The sequence below is a fragment of the Cucurbita pepo genome, chromosome LG01 (genome assembly GCF_002806865.2).
Source record: "Cucurbita pepo subsp. pepo cultivar mu-cu-16 chromosome LG01, ASM280686v2, whole genome shotgun sequence".
NCBI classification, from domain to species: Eukaryota; Viridiplantae; Streptophyta; class Magnoliopsida; order Cucurbitales; family Cucurbitaceae; genus Cucurbita; species Cucurbita pepo.
In genome coordinates this window covers 18,890,793-18,906,910 of record NC_036638.1, presented here as the reverse complement: position 1 = coordinate 18,906,910, position 16,118 = coordinate 18,890,793, and the positions used below count along the sequence as shown (strand labels likewise).

The 16,118-nt window shown below is 33.8% G+C and overlaps 2 protein-coding genes across 7 annotated transcripts in view; one reads left to right on the top strand and one right to left on the bottom strand.

The window, feature by feature from the left end:
• Positions 1-1,128: 1,128 nt before the first annotated feature.
• On the top strand, positions 1,129-13,071 carry LOC111801286 (kinesin-like protein KIN-UC). Of its 2 annotated transcripts, none has more exons than XM_023685259.1 (21): positions 1,129-1,582; positions 2,768-2,868; positions 3,188-3,310; positions 3,546-3,731; positions 4,425-4,646; positions 4,730-4,892; positions 5,011-5,160; positions 5,908-5,996; positions 6,990-7,202; positions 7,351-7,485; positions 7,977-8,156; positions 8,741-8,920; positions 9,387-9,497; positions 10,006-10,134; positions 10,215-10,353; positions 10,500-10,592; positions 10,765-10,890; positions 11,441-11,566; positions 11,783-11,926; positions 12,014-12,142; positions 12,675-13,071. In XM_023685259.1, exons 1-21 carry the CDS (start codon positions 1,324-1,326, stop codon positions 12,809-12,811), a joined length of 3,135 nt encoding a protein of 1,044 aa, XP_023541027.1. In that variant the 5' UTR covers positions 1,129-1,323; the 3' UTR covers positions 12,812-13,071. The 2 variants fall into 2 exon arrangements, with proteins under 2 accessions (XP_023541027.1, XP_023541028.1); XM_023685260.1 differs by lacking the exon at positions 1,129-1,582 and adding an exon at positions 2,568-2,665 and having other exon boundaries at positions 12,675-13,050.
• A 430-nt stretch (positions 13,072-13,501) lies between these two features.
• Positions 13,502-16,118, bottom strand: part of LOC111792388 (exocyst complex component SEC8-like) — a 32,372-nt gene continuing 29,755 nt past the window's right edge. For all 5 annotated transcript variants that reach the window (XM_023673929.1, XM_023673841.1, XM_023674012.1 and 2 more), the window contains 6 exons: positions 15,965-16,042; positions 14,938-15,039; positions 14,755-14,829; positions 14,191-14,286; positions 14,055-14,104; positions 13,502-13,965 (listed from right to left, as the gene is read on the bottom strand). In XM_023673929.1, the coding sequence (XP_023529697.1) occupies positions 13,878-13,965; positions 14,055-14,104; positions 14,191-14,286; positions 14,755-14,829; positions 14,938-15,039; positions 15,965-16,042 (489 nt within the window). In that variant the 3' untranslated portion in view covers positions 13,502-13,877. The remainder of the gene's footprint in view (positions 13,966-14,054; positions 14,105-14,190; positions 14,287-14,754; positions 14,830-14,937; positions 15,040-15,964; positions 16,043-16,118) is intronic.

Genomic DNA, 16,118 nt, shown 5'->3' with positions numbered 1-16,118 from the left:
GATTTGAAAGGTTTTTGAAGAATCCTAGCTCTTAAATGAGTATCTTTAATTATTGTACACGTAAAATAGATTTGTAAAAGAAAATAAAGTAGCAAAATTACGTAGGGTAAAAAATATTGTAATTTATCGACCCAATTAACCTATTTCAAACTTAAAGATGGGTCGTAAGTATAAATGTATGAATAAATGTAACACAATAATTCCGAAGAATAATTGTCCTTTTTAATACATGGTGAGAAAACATGGCATGTGCTAAATACTTTACACTAAATTTTATTGCGAAAAAATCTTTACAAAATTTAATGTCTTACAACATTATCTATCATATATGCCTCTCTACGTCCCTACAAGTTCCACAAATAGACATAGATGCACCAATTATTGACCTCAACGTTCAAAACCCGAGAAGGAATAAATCTTTATAGGGCTATAGACCGACTTCACAAAAAAAAGCAACTTTACGAGTTTTGTATTTTTTGTTAATTATCGGGTCTACTTCAGGAATAAATTCAGTCGGGTTTGGACATATATATTCAGAATTATATTTTTTTTTTTCGTTCAGTAATATTTTGATAAGACAATAGATTCGTTATTTATTAAGTATTTTGTTATGTTAGTACTGTTACCGTGAATGTCGTGCTAAATAGAAACAAACAATCATATCTCGGGTTATACTTTTTTCTTATCGTGTGTTTATCATGAATTTATGATAATAATTTAAACGGAACTTTATTGTCCTCTTGTTAATACGCTGCGTCCATTATAAGCGAAGCGGTTTTTTCCCTTTCTTTCTTTTAATGAATTAATCATTCTAACTAATTAAAATATTTAAAACTCTTGCTTCTAAATAAAACATGATATTTATTATTAATTTTAAATGGAAATTTAAATTTCTAATTTCATACGTGGAAAATAGACGGACCAATTAAATGCGGACAACGAGAAAATATAGAGCTTTTAGTTTCATTAATGACGTTATAAATTTTAATTAATTCATTTATTATGTTGTTTAAAATAGAAAAAAAATATATTTATTTGTGAAAAGGATGTTATTTGATTACTTTGGAGATTTAAATTAAATAGCATTTAATTTGAGAGAAATAATAGTGTAAATAAATAAAGGCAGCCGTCCCCAAACGTTACTTAATTGCCGACGCGGGAACCAGTTCTCTCTGTTCTTCTCTACGTGCTGGGCTCAATTTCTCTGATATTCGGCCATGGATTCATCGTCGTTCTGTAAATGTGTCTTGGATTCTCGGTGTTCACTTCCGGCTGAAGTGTTGTGCTATGCGCTCTGATCGGAGAATTTGATTTGGAACAGAAATGGCTTCCAGTGGTGGTGGTATTGGTGGTAGTGGTGGTAATAGTTTCAGGTCTTCTTTGAGGTCCGAGAGGCAAGGTGTTCATCATCATGTTCCGATTTCTTCTGCTCATAGTAGCTCCTTTTCTTTCCCCATTGCTGCTTCGAAAAGTGTTGGTCATGGACAGAGCCTTGGTTCTTCTGCTCGTAATAAAGCGTCTTCTGCTTCTCGACGATCTCTTACTCCTAATTTGAGGTCTTGTTCGTTTGATGTCGATGAAGGTTTTGATTTCTGTCTCCCGTTATTTGTCTGCGTGTTAGTTTATTTGCTTGCTTGGTTTTGATGCTCGTCATTCTGCTCTGTTTCTGACTGTTTTGTTTCAGTTCGATGCGTGGTAGGTGTTCTGTTGCTTTTGGACTGTTAATTTGATTATCTTTTTTCTTTTCTTTTCCACTTATTCTTCGTCCTCCTCGGGTCTATAATGTCTTTCGATTCTTAAATGAGCGCGAACTCGAGCAACTCAGTTCGACGCTGTATGTGCGAGGGCGGATTTTATCACTGGGGCCCAAGTACAAAATTGGGGTGCTAGCCGTTGTAACTCTACTACCATTCCGAATTTTATTCACGAAATGAACCAATAATATAGATAGATAGTCGAGGGAACTTAAGCGGGAACTTTTTAAACTTAAGAAAACAGGCATATTCATGTTGCTATCTCAATCAATTGGAAGATATTTGATTGGTGACTGACAGAGTTTTCGCGAATCAATGGATTCCGCTGGACGTTGTTGGGAATTTAAATGTTTGGTGGAAAAACAGTGAATAGTAGCCCACAAAAGCCCCCGTAGGAAAATTGGTGGGATTTTTTTAATTAATCTTTTTTTTAGATAAGTGGGAATAGTATTTGGACCTAAATGTAATATAGTCATCTTTAGGCTAAATAAAGGATAAACACGAAATTGGAGATGACATAGATAGTCCTTTATCCAGAAAAAATGACACTTTAGATAGTCCACGGCCTGTGTAAAATCCAAAATGAAGGTGTATCAATGTATGATCTACCTATTGGACTCTACTTCTCATTTAGGTGTTTAAATTCTTACCGGTAGCAGTTGACTTGTCATCTGACGATTTCCAGTTTTAGGTAAGTATTTTTATTTTTATTAATGTAAACGTAGTATACAAAATGCTAACTTTGACAAGGGATGTTATTGTCCTTGTTCTATATCTAATTTCTACGTTCATGTCAAGTCATTAACGAACCAGGTTGCTTGACATTTATTTAAGCATCACTCATGCTCCAATGAACTGTCTTTAGAGTGATGTTATCACATTGTCTATGCTACAGACTTTTAGATTCTCTGGTAGATAAATTCTGAAAGAGAATTTCTTGCGTTTGTGAAGCTATTATATGTTCTTGATATAAGGCAAGTTTTGAAGTTTTTTGCACGTGAACCTTTTGATAGATTCTCAGCGGGTGAGAGTGGCTGTTAGAGTCCGACCTAGAAATGCTGAGGATCTCCTTTCAGATGCTGATTTTGCTGATTGTGTTGAGTTACAGCCAGAGGTACTTGCTACATAATTTTGAAGTTATGTCATGAATAAGCTTCTTTATTCATCATCATGTTGTTGACGGAGGTCCTACTTTTTGACACGGTTCATTTGTATTGGATAAAGAATATTAGTGACGTAAGATCTGTTTATCTACTATAATTAATGATGAGTTGATAGGCTGCTAATACCGATAATATTGGCGGCCTATCAACTCATCATTAATTATGAGTTACTAATGTGCTAACAAGTCTTGTTCGTACCTTATTTCATGTGGGGGTTGTGGTCGTAATGTTCTTCTTCCTTTTTTCTTATTTATTTATTTTACCATGTAGCTGAAGCGGTTGAAATTGAGGAAAAACAACTGGAGTTCTGAGTCATATCAATTTGATGAAGTTTTTACGGAATCTGCCTCTCAAAGGCGTGTCTATGAAGTGGTAGCCAAACCGGTTGTTGAGGTTAGTGACTGCTAAGTGACGTCGTTGATAACTACTCAAATTTCATGTTTGAAATGTGTTGTAGTTCAAATGTTGAATATGTGAATGTAATTTACCTTTTATAGACATCTTCTAGTGTGCTTCTGATATCTGGTCGTTCTGCTTGTTGTATAAATTAATATCATTTCATCTTTCAAGTCTTTAAAGACTATACTAGTTGATATTTATGTTAAAAAGTTGGATTTACTTTTGGCAGTGCGTGCTAAATGGTTATAATGGCACAATTATGGCGTACGGTCAAACTGGTACTGGTAAGACTTACACACTTGGAAGGATGGGTAAAGAAGACGTGTCTGAACGTGGTATCATGGTTAGAGCTTTAGAGGACATAATTGCCAATGTATCTCCTGCTTCGGATAGCGTGGAAATTTCCTATTTGCAGGTACTATGCACATTTGCATTTATGAATAGTGATTTTCAAACTACTTTTTGTGAATCTTTCTGATTGTTTTTGTTTCTAGGTACTCTATTTTGAACATCGGAAACTTAGTTTCATTTGATTCTTGCAGCCAATTTACGTGGATGGATTGATGCAGTTTTATTTTCTTGAGCTTGCTCTATAGTTCTATGTTGGTTGGTTAATTTAGGATCGATCTTGACAATTTAAAATTTGTTTACGCGAGACTGGAGAGCTGTAAAATGTTGGACGAACATTAAAAAAAAAAAAAAAAAAAAANGGATGGTGTCCACAAAGTTGAGCAATAAAATATAGATCTATGCTAGGTTGGAAGCTGGTCTCAAATCTTCTTTGCTCTTTATATTCTAACTTTTCATCTTTGAATATCTTCTAGTTTCTCTAAGGGTGCAACATATTCTAACTACGCTATTCTCAACTTTTCTTTTCTTTTTTTTTTTTTTTTTTTTTNTTGCCCCTGAATTGATATTAAAGAAGAAGAAGAAAATCCAAAAAGCTAGTTTAAATGAACAAGCCTGAATCTCTGCCATACGTTTTGGACACTTGCTTAATAGCTTTTCATTGGATTACTATGAATCTTTTTTCCAGATAAATGGGAATCACTAAAGTTTTCGAATGTATGTGGACAATCAGAATTAACTGTGCTCTGTCTTCTTTCAGTTGTATATGGAGTCTGTTCAAGATTTACTGGCTCCTGAAAAGGTTAACATCCCTATTAATGAAGATCCCAAAACTGGAGAAGTATCAGCGCCTGGTGCTACTGTCGTCAAAATTCAAGATATAGATCACTTTTTACAACTACTAGAGATTAGTGAGTCTAATCGCCATGCAGCCAATACAAAACTGAATACAGAAAGTTCACGAAGTCATGCAATCCTCATGGTTGGTATTCAGTAGGTCTTATTGAATATCAATGGTTTTAAATTTGTAAGTAATATATACTATTTATTAATTCGCGTTTATAGGTTTATGTACGAAGGGCTGCCAGCAAAAAAAATGAAGATATGGCTACTACCCAAGGGCACGACCATACAGTTGATTTTCTGGGTGGTAATGGCATACCCATGATTCGGAAAAGCAAGTTGCTTGTAGTGGATCTAGCAGGATCAGAAAGAATAAATAAATCTGGTTTGTTATCTTTTTACGGCCACTACCAACCCTTGCTTTTTTTTTTTTTTTTTTTTTTTTTTTTTTTTTTTTTTTTTTTTTTTTTTTTTNTAACTTCCCCTTGTGCTTTATATTGTAGGAAGTGAAGGTCATTTACTTGAAGAGGCAAAGTTTATTAATCTTTCTCTCACGTCCCTCGGAAAATGTATCAATGCATTGGCGGAAAACAACACTCATATACCCACCAGAGATTCTAAGCTTACAAGACTTCTTCGTGATTCATTTGGAGGTTTGGCTCTGGAAATCTAACTCTGATTTTCCCATGACCAGTTCTCTAATAAGAATATATACTTCCAATATTAAGCATCGTGCTCTCTAATCGTATCTTTTATTGTTTCACGTTGTTTTTCTGAAAAAAAAAATGATAAATATATAAATAATGGAGAGAGATTGCAGAAGAAAAGCAAAAGAAAGCCTAGTAAGGTAGTCTGACTTGAAGAGAAAGCAAAGAAAAACAAGAAACAACCAAAACAGATTCTAACAAAAGACCAAGGCAGAAAGAAACAGCAGAATAAATAAGATAAAACCCATGAAACTATAAGAATGCCCTCAATTATTACAAATAGCTTGAAAAGAGAATCCTGAAAATGATTTAGACAAGGAGTACCAACGAAAATATTTAATCTTGATAATTTCCAAACGATCCAACCATGAAGAGAATTTTTCTTAAAAAGTTCTCTAGCTTTGGAAGCATTAGTCCACAATAATTTCACGTTGTTAAAATCTCCTGTATTTAAACTCCTATATTACATTGAGAAGTAGATCAGGTGATTGAGCAATATATGTTGGTATATTTCCTTGACTATTTTATATTTTATGTTTTTAAGGAAGAATTATTAGGTTGACTCTATGTTCTGTCAATTGCTGATTATTTATAAACAGGTGCCTTGTGAAAACTGAAACCTTCTTTATTTATGTTATGTTCTCGGACATTATCTTAATTTGCTCATGAACTAATGACAGTTTTATATATTAGGTTCTGCTAGAACTTCTCTCATCATAACAATTGGACCTTCCTCAAGATACCATGCAGAAACTGCTAGCACAATTATGTTTGGACAACGTGTGAGTTGGATATGTTATTTCTATTTCATCCCCATACTATAATCATCCGCGTTTTCAAAACCTTTTATAAGAAGTAATACTACAGTGCTTGCTCCCTCTCTCTATTGATTTGGACGACATAAGCTGCATTTCTTTATTTTTCTTTTTCTACATGATAAAATTAAGATTAAATTACAATTTTAATTTCTAAAATTTAGGCCTTTGTCTATTTGATACTTGAACTTTAAAAAAGATTTCATAAGTCTATGAACTTTTAATTTTATGCCCAATAGGCCTTCGAAAATTAAAAAGTATCTAATAGACCCTTACACTTTCAATTTTGTGTCCAATCAATCTCTGAATTTTCAATTTTGTGATTTTTAAAATTTCGATTATGTTAGAGAACTTTTGGACAAAAAAATTTACAGGATAGATTTATTATACATTTTTAAAGTTTAGAGCTTTATTAGACATAAAGTTGAAAGTAGATATAAGCTAGAAAGTTCAGGACTAGATTTGTAATTTAACAAAGAATTTGTGGTGCGAAATTCTGAATGTGTAGTATATAATGAAAACTGTCAACAATTATATTCTGTCAACAATTCGATATGGCGTATAATAAACGAGGTGAAAAAACCGCCGTTACTTAATATTGAAGCAAGATTCTGTTGTTATAATCTCTCCTGCAATCAATAATGCTGGAGTGTCATTTTAATTGATTTCATATGACATCAACTTTTTTTGTAAAAGCAGATGACAATTTCATTAGTGAAGTTAGAAAGTGAGTAGGAATTGATTTTAGAAAAGAACATCAAAAGCAGCCACCTGAAGCATCTTTGTACAATTGGGTTCTTAGAATCTTCAATTTTTAGGGAATTTCAGTTGGCATGTCGTACCTAGGCGTTCATTTCTAAATGATTCTAGTGTTTTACCTCATCCTAATCATGAATCAGAATATTTTGCTTCGTTTGTATGTTAGGACATCAACAGGCTGCTATTTTGTTCTTTTATCAGGCAATGAAGATTGTGAACATGATAAAACTTAAAGAAGAATTTGACTATGAAAGTTTATGCCGAAAGCTTGAAAATCAAGCAGACAATCTCACTGCAGAAGTTGATAGGCAGCAAAAATTGAGAGAAAATGAGAAATATAAACTGGAGAAAGAGCTGAGACTTTGTCAAGCCTCCTTTGCTGAAGTGAAAAATAGTTTAATTACAAGGTGTGAGGTAGCCATCTCTGCTCTTGAATACTTTTCCTAAGCAACTTTTTTCTACTAGTATTTCATCTACAATATCACTTTAGAATACTTTGATATTTCAAGGGACTTCACTAGTTCGTCCGTTGAGAATTTTGTTCTGATGATGTTTATTTCAGTTTCTAGAAAAGGAGAATACTCAAATGGAAAAGGAGATGGCAGATTTATTAATCGAATTGAACCGTCAAAGAGATCACAATGACTTGATGCATGATAAAGTTAGTCATCTGGAAATGAGTTTAGAACACAGTAAGGTATTATCAATCCCAATAAAGAATATACAACTTCTTTTCGAACATTTTTGTTCTGAAACCATTTTATTTATGTATAATGAACTTGTAATACTACATTGTATTATTGAACATATTCTGTTAGCTTAGCCACAAGGATGGTCTCTGGGCTTACTTGAAACATGATTGCTTATAATAGTCTTACGGTTGTGACTTTGGTCCAAGTTTCTCATAATCCCTTTGGTCACAATTTTTGAACTGGCCAACTTTTCCTCCAAAGAAAAAAGAAAAAAAAAAAAAGAAAAGAAAAGAAAAAGAAGAGATGAAATAAAACAGAGAAGAGAATATAAAGAATCCTACATATAGTTCTCAATATTAATTTATATAATAACTAGCTCAATATCAAACTATTGTCTCAAACCCTTAATACTGGAAATGATGGCTTTTAGGAGACGTCATTTTCTTTTCACCAAAGAGGACATGAGAATAATGGTCTCTTTTTTATGTCCTGGCAGCAACATCAGCTTGAAAACTACACGTATCAGAAAGTTTTGGCTGATACCACTCAAATGTATGAAAAGAATATAGCAGACTTGAAGAAACAGCTGGAAGTTGAGCATGCTCGCTTTGTAAGTGCCAAGGAAGAGTTCGAAGTTATGAAGAAGATCTTATGTGATCACAAAAAGTTGATTCAGGTAAGAAAATTTATCGGCTAGTTTGTGGTGGCAGACTTTCCTTTTCTTTACTGTCTTTAGCTATATCTTCATCGTTGCTATTTCACCATCTAGGATATTGAATAATGTCATATTATCCTGAATTTGGAATGGGTGCCAAATACTACAGCTAGTTTTGTATGTTGTATCTTTTGGTCGCAAGGTTTTTTGGTTGCAAGTTTAGGCATTTTTGTGATTGTGTTTTGATCAATTTGTTCGAGACTTACTTCTTTTTGGTTTTCTTCGAGTATTTAGAAATGTTTTTGAAATCCTATTTTCCAGTTGAGAATGGAAAATATGTTGCCTCAACTAGTTATGATGTCTTTTTTTATTTAAAAAAGAGTTGTCATGTACATGAAATTATTTGACTGCTTGCAGTTGCTTTACTACATTTATTCTTGATTGTCGTCTTCTTTACTCCTATCTCCTTTCTCCCTTTATTGAGACTGTAGTTGTCTTCAGTGATAGAACGTTGAAAGGGTTAATTTAAAAGGTTGGTTTTTGCCATTTTTAATTCATTGGTACTTGTGCCCAGTAGATTTCTTATTCTTCTTATCTGTGAATAGCAACATGAAACAGATAATTCAGCGTATAAGATGGCGCTTGCGGAAACCACTCAGAGATACGAGAAGAAAATGGCAGAGTTGACGAAACAATTAGAGGATAAGAATGCCCATTTTGAAGCTATAGAAGAACAGCTACGCTTGGCAAAGAGTTGCCCCAGTGATCATCAAAATTCTATACAGGTTAACTTTTGTGTAAGATATATTTGAAAGTTAGCAAACTATATTATTTGACCTTTAGTTAGCATCAGTACAAGTTTAAAAAGAATTTCAACTCCACCTCTTTCTCCCTCTGATGAATTGACATCTCATATAAAACATGATTTTTAATCTGTAACTAACACAAGAACGAACATCCTGCTTCATTTGCATGTCATCAATCCAATTTAAAGTGACCTGCTCATCATCTTACGGCGTGTAATGATAGTTGGAAACCTTCATTGGGAGAAAGTAGTGCCAAAGACCAATTCGGTTGCGGCCTCTTTTACCATTCTGCATTACTTGGTTTTGGATGAGCCTAAATATATTAGGTTTTATTTTATTTTCAATTGTTACTAGTCAGAGCCTACGCGAAATGATATAATTGATATCAAATTCTTCTTGCCTTTATTATTATCCTACTCGCTTATTTTGTTGGATTTATGAGCAGAAAGAGATCGAAGAACTGAAGGAAAAGTTAAAACCATGTCAATCGCATGAAAATACTCTCACTGAATTTCAATCCTTGAAATCGGAGCATAAACATCTAGCAGAAGAGAAGGTATACTATCATTTTGTTTGTTGCAAATTGGTCTCTTTTCATTTCTTCAATGAAGAGTCTCATTTCTTGTAAAAAAAAAAAAAAAAAAAAAAAAAGGAGTCTCATTTCTTGAAAAAAAGTTAAAAGAAAAACGAGAGTTGAGTGAAAAAATAGAGAAAAATCAAAGAGAAAAAAAGAAGAATGAAAAAAGAGATTAAATTGAAGAAAAAAGGGAGAGAGANGGTCTCTTTTCATTTCTTCAATGAAGAGTCTCATTTCTTGTAAAAAAAAAAAAAAAAAGATAATTTGTAGCAAATTATTGCTAATGGACGATGAGTTTAAAAATCCACGTTCTTGTAGGAGAAACTGAAGGAAGATATACTATCATTTTGTTTGTTGCAAATTGGTCTCTTTTCATTTCTTCAATGAGGAGTCTCATTTCTTGTAAAAAAAAAAAAAAAAAAAAAAAGATAATTTGTAGCAAATTATTGCTAATGGACGATGAGTTTAAAAATCCACGTTCTTGTAGGAGAAACTGAAGGAAGAACTTTATATCACGAGGCAAAAACTTCTATTTGAAGAGAAGCAGAGAAAGACTATTGCAAATGAATTGGTTCAAATACAACGGACTGTACCCGTGAGTGGGAATGATTTTGAGGTAAATTTTGTCATACACTTCCTCTTTATCTCAATCGTTCTAGCCTTTTGTGTTCCTCTGTTCTGATTCAATGATCGCAGGATCAGAAATCGTATATGAGGGATAATATACATAGACAACCCTCCAGCTTGGGAACTCCCATGGGTTTTCACGAGACGGGTCAATTGAAAGAGACTAATTCTAGTCAACGTGAAACAATTGCAAAAATATGTGAAGAAGGTAAGATGATTGTTAGTAGAGACTTGAATTTGGATTAAAAAAAAAAAAATGCTATGAACTTGTACAGGATTCAGAGATCTTTTTCTTTTAGTCTGAATTGAATTTGTAAACCGTCCTGATGAATGATCATTGGCTTCGATATCCAGTTGGTCTTCAAAAGATTTTACAATTGTTGACTTCCGAAGACACTGATGTCCAAGTCCATGCTGTGAAGGTGGTCGCCAATCTTGCTGCTGAAGGTGTACATCTCCCCGTAATTTCTGTATTATTGATTCTGTCCATATGGTTGTCAAAATTTCTTTTCTCGGGAATGTTTTTATCCCTCAATGGATGGTCTTTTCGCTCTCTTTGCTAATGCACTGAAAGTTGAGGATCTATGGATTATAACCTGATGATCTTCATGAATTTCAGATTCGAATCAGGAAAAAATCGTAGATGAAGGTGGTTTGGATGCTTTGCTTATGCTGCTGCAGTCATCAAAAAATCTGACAATTTTCAGAGTGGCGTCTGGAGCTATCGCCAATTTAGCAATGAATGGTAATCCGAAGTCTTGTTCAGTGTAATGCTGTTTCTGGCTTGGCCAAAGTCTAATGACGTTTGAGTTTTGCAAATAGAAAAGTTTATTTGCTACATAGGCTTTGAATTATGTGAGATGCGCAGGATGCTTATCTGATTTATACGTCACAAATTCTTTATATCTGTTTATCACAAAGCAGGTGATGTCCTTTCCAGGATATTGCAAATTTATATACCGTTCATTCCAATTCATTTGCTGCATATTCTGTTGATTTTATAGCTTCCATTATTTTTTAATATTACTATCTTCTTTTGATTAATGTCAACTGGAAGGATTTTTTGTAATCCCGTTGGCTTCCTTTTAATCCCCTTTGTGACCTGACAGAAGACTTATAGAAGTGTTCAGTCCTTTTTTCTTTTCTTTCAAGTAAACAAATTTATCGCCGACGTAGTGACATTCCTATATATCTTCATACATCAATGTAGCCATTTGCTATTGTATTATTTAAACCAAGTCATTCATGTATGTATCTAACACTTTTCAACTTTTGGCGTTGGGGACTTTACTCAGAGAGGAATCAAGGCGTAATAATGAGCAAAGGGGGCGCCCAGTTGCTGGCAAGAACAGCATCCAGAACAGATGATCCCCAAACTCTTCGCATGGTTGCTGGTGCCCTTGCTAATTTATGTGGAAATGGTAAGTTTGAGGTGACAATGCTCCACGCTGTCCAACTTTTAGAATGGAAAGTCATATTTGGAAATGTTTTGAAGTCTGAATTTAATTATCTTGTTTTATTTCGACAGATATATCATCATATAACTAAAAAAAAATGGCCTATGCATGGGTTGTCATGATGATGCTATAGTCCACTTTTCTTCCGTGAAGTTTTTATCTTAAATTTTCTCTGAACAGAAAAGTTGCACAAGATGCTAAAGGATGATGGAGGTATTAGGGCTCTTCTGGAAATGGCTACATCCGGAAATAGTGATGTTATTGCACAAGTTGCAAGGGGAATGGCAAATTTTGCGAAGTGTGAATCGAGGGCAATTGTTCAAGGTTTACTATATGTTTTTGCCGACGTTATTTGTATCGTACAGAAACTACATCTGCCTTCACAAATGTAACAACTTTCCCTTCCTGCAGGACGCAAGAAAGGCCGTTCTCTGCTAATGGAGGATGGTGCTCTTCCATGGTTAATCAACAACTCTCATACTAATTCTGCATCAGCTCGACGCCATATTGAGCTTGCCCTGTGTCATCTAGCCCAAAATGGTAAGCATTGTTAAGGCTTGATGGTAGTTAAAAACTCGCATTTTTAGATTCATAATCACTGAAATTATGCTATTGGTCAGTCTGGCCGTTTAACACTATGGCCAAAGGGATCTACTACTGATCCATCCTAGTTTGATATATCCCTACAAAATAGTGTTGCAGCTATCAAAACAGGAAGCAAGTCCATAGAGTTCGTCTTAGAATTACTTTCCATAAATATCATGCTGACCTTGTACTGTCATCAACTTTTGATGAGCCCACTTTAGTTCAACAACAGATCATCTTTCATGCATTTCGTTCTTTTTATTGGTTCTTAGTTCATTACGGCACTTGTTTTGAAATTTGATTGAATTCAAACAGTTGATCTTTGCTTAACTTAGTGAAATCCAATATGAACTCTAAACTCTTATGCAACGATGTAGTTCTTAAAAATACCTTTCTCAGTCTTTTGGCCAAGATCAAGTGTAGTATACGTTCTTATAATGGAATTTTTACAATTTTTCCATAACTAACGAACTATGCGTACGTGCAGTGGACAATGCAGCTGATTTTGTAACCTGTGGAGGGGTGAAAGAGTTGTTGGAGCGAATATCACGAGAATCTTTTAGAGAGGATATCCGCAACTTGGCGAGGAAGATGCTGAGGCTAAACTCCACATTTCAAGCTTAGGTAATGCATGGTAGCAAGATGTACAGCTTTGAGAACTTGCAATCTGTTTCAAAACATCATAAATTCTTGCTTGTACCTCGAGCAATGATCCCGAGTTTTAGCAGGGCATCACATACTTCTGCAAGGATGAAGTACGATAGAACAGTTTAATAATCTTTAGTCCCTTTAAAAGGTGTATATCGTTGTTTTATCCTAAACTTTCAATTTCATCAAATTACACCTTAAACTTTTCATAAGCACTTAAATGTAAATGTTACGTTTTTTTTTTTTTTTTTTTTTTTTTTTTTTTTTTTTTTTTTTTTTTTTTTTTTTTTTTTNTTTTTTTTTTTTTTTTTTTTTTTTTTTTTTTTTTTTTTTTTTTTTTTTGTAAGTTCAATGAGACAGTTTAGAAGCTGAACTTGATGTTAAAAAATGGATTAAAATATATTTACTTGGATATTGTAAATTAATATTTTAAAATATTTTTTAGTGTTGAATAATTGAATCAACTTTCAAAAATTAAATCGGAGTAGAAGTTTGAAGATAATTCACAAAAGAAATTCTCTGCCATCCACTTTGCCTATGCTTTCAGTCATGATTTGTGTTAAATTTAATACTAAAATTTAAAGCTTTTCCATTGGAAAGGTTATCAACTGGAGTTGCTCAAGAACAGAATCCAAAAGAAAGACTAGTTTTCTTGCATCAGAATCAGAAGAAAAAAAATTAATATAATTTTATATAAGATGTTTCAAAATCACATGTACATAAAAAAAATATAATAATTCTCACCAACCTGAATTGAAGCTACCGAAGTGCATTGAAAAAATGGTAAAATGAATCAAAATTGATTCTACATAAGAAATGAGAACACCACCACAAATGAAGTGATGAAATTTACTGCATATCATGGAATCATGGGATAGCAACCTCCATTGAAGGGGGAAGAATCATCAAGGTTGCATTCACTTCAACCTCCAATATGCTTCACATTTTGAACTAAAATCCCTGCAAATTGGCGTATGATATGGGCAAAGCCCATCAAAAGCATTTACGAAGTTAAGCATTGGACACACGATTGGCTGAAAGCTTAACGGGATAAGATCTCGTATATGCGATCGTGTGCATCAGGTGGAATCTCCCTTCCTGGAACATGGACCTTGAGAAGATTGATATACCTGTCAAAAAGAACATACATTGATATTGATTAGGATTAACAGTTTCAGAAGAACAGCCTAATAAAGAAGAATGTGGACTGTTAACACACTCTGATAGTGTAAACAAGTGCTCATGCTCCATGATAAAGGCAAGCAACGCCTGCAGGAAAAAGTGTTTGTCATGGCCTATAGAACATTATTAAAAGCTAAAACAATAGATTTTAATAGCTAACTTTAACAATTTACCTCAAATGGCATGTTCAATAGTTCATAGTAAGTACGCACGCGATTTAATCGCTGTTGTACTAGGTCACTATTAACTGAAGGAATTGCTCCTAATGCCTGTAAATTATAAAAGAAGATGTGTAATTGTAAGCCTGTCACATAAGTTCTACCCATGGCTTCGAGATGAGCCGATTATAACCCAAATAGAGATGGTTTTTCAATTGAAGGCACCAATGCAAGTGCGTAACTCTCCTTTTATAACCAAAGGTTGCACAAAATCCTCATACTCTGGTTCATTTTAAAGAAAAGTTAACTGGGAAATTTTCGAGTAGAAACGAAACTTCATAACACCAAATAAGTTTATGCATCAATTAGAGACACTATATAGTTAAAAGACATTGCAATTTTTCAGCTTATTTAGCTGTGATTAATGCAATGTCGTGTTGATTGAGATTAGATGTCCCATCTTTTCCTAAGTGTGTCAAACCATTGCCAAACAAGAATTAGAGTGTCATTGCACTCCAAACATAAAAAATTTCAGGCTATTTCACTCATTCCAGAATAGAGGCAATGTATTTGATGTACCTGTTCTAGTGCAATTGAATTCCGACTTATCTGCTGAACGCCAAAAAGATTGATAGATTTCATGTCAGCAACCGCCTAAACATACATTCTTATCAGTGAGATGGACCGAGTAAATTCAAATAAAAGCTAAGATCAGAACTCCAAAAGAATCTGAACGTACGAAAACACAATGAAAATATGAACCTTAATAAATGAATTTGCTGCCATACTACTGATTCCACCAAATATGTAATTTCGCTTCAGTCCTGAAATAAAAGGTGCCATTTCCTCGTCTCTACGAGTTATCTATAGGTACAAAAAGAAAATATGTGAGATCTTTTTTACATGAGTAGATCCCCCTAGTGAAGATACTTTCAGAAAATGGTATAAATTTTTGAACACTACAAATAAAACTAGATGGCAAGGAACAAATGTGTCAAAATATATTATGGATTTTCTCTTCATATATTCAACAGCAGAGATTTTTTTGACATTCGAAGGCTAAAATTCTAAAAGTTAATTCTGGCAGCATGGGCATCCTGAAAAAATAAAGCAGTCTCATTGGTTTGTAAAAAAAAATCCCTTCGATTTGTGAATTTTTTGATATGCAGGAATCAATATAAGGTTCCAGCAAAATGGACATGGCAAAGCTCCAAGGGGATTTCTCCTATCATACGAAACAGCTACAAAAAATAAAATTACATACCCATAAATCTAAATAACATCACCTACTTATCTTCAGGTATTCCAAAAAGAAAAATGAAGGGGAAAAAAGAAGATTTATCACATCTGTTTTAATGATCACAACAGGAAGAGTACTCAGGTTTTCCCTCGCATTCTCACCCTCAATAAATACAATATATATTTGTGAATTTGGGGTTCAGGGAGTATTTGTGAATATACAATCCAATACTTTGCTCAAAAGTTCATTTTTTGAAATTATCCCCGTTGAATTAAGAAAGTTCTAGAATCTGCTACTGTCAATTACAGAAAGTGGTCATTATTGTCATCATATACAGCTATGCCGAAGGGCGAGAGCATCAAGAAGAAAAGAAATTCTGTTAAACGAGCCAAGCATTTAATCAGTATTGACCAAAGAGCTTCAGTAATTTTTCTAATGAAATTACATAATCAGTTCAATTTGAACTGACATTTACTTATCCTATAAAGAATCATCTTGCACTAGGAAATCAATATGATTATTACTTAGGCCATAATCAAGTGAACTTACCTGCGCAGTGAGGGAGATAATGAAGCCATCTGGCTCTTCTGCATCTTGGTTCTCCATATATTCCCTAGTCGTCATTTCCTGTTTCAATACTACTATTAGAAATTTTTGCATACCTATCAAGAAAGCTCCACAATCATCGGCAATTCACAAATTT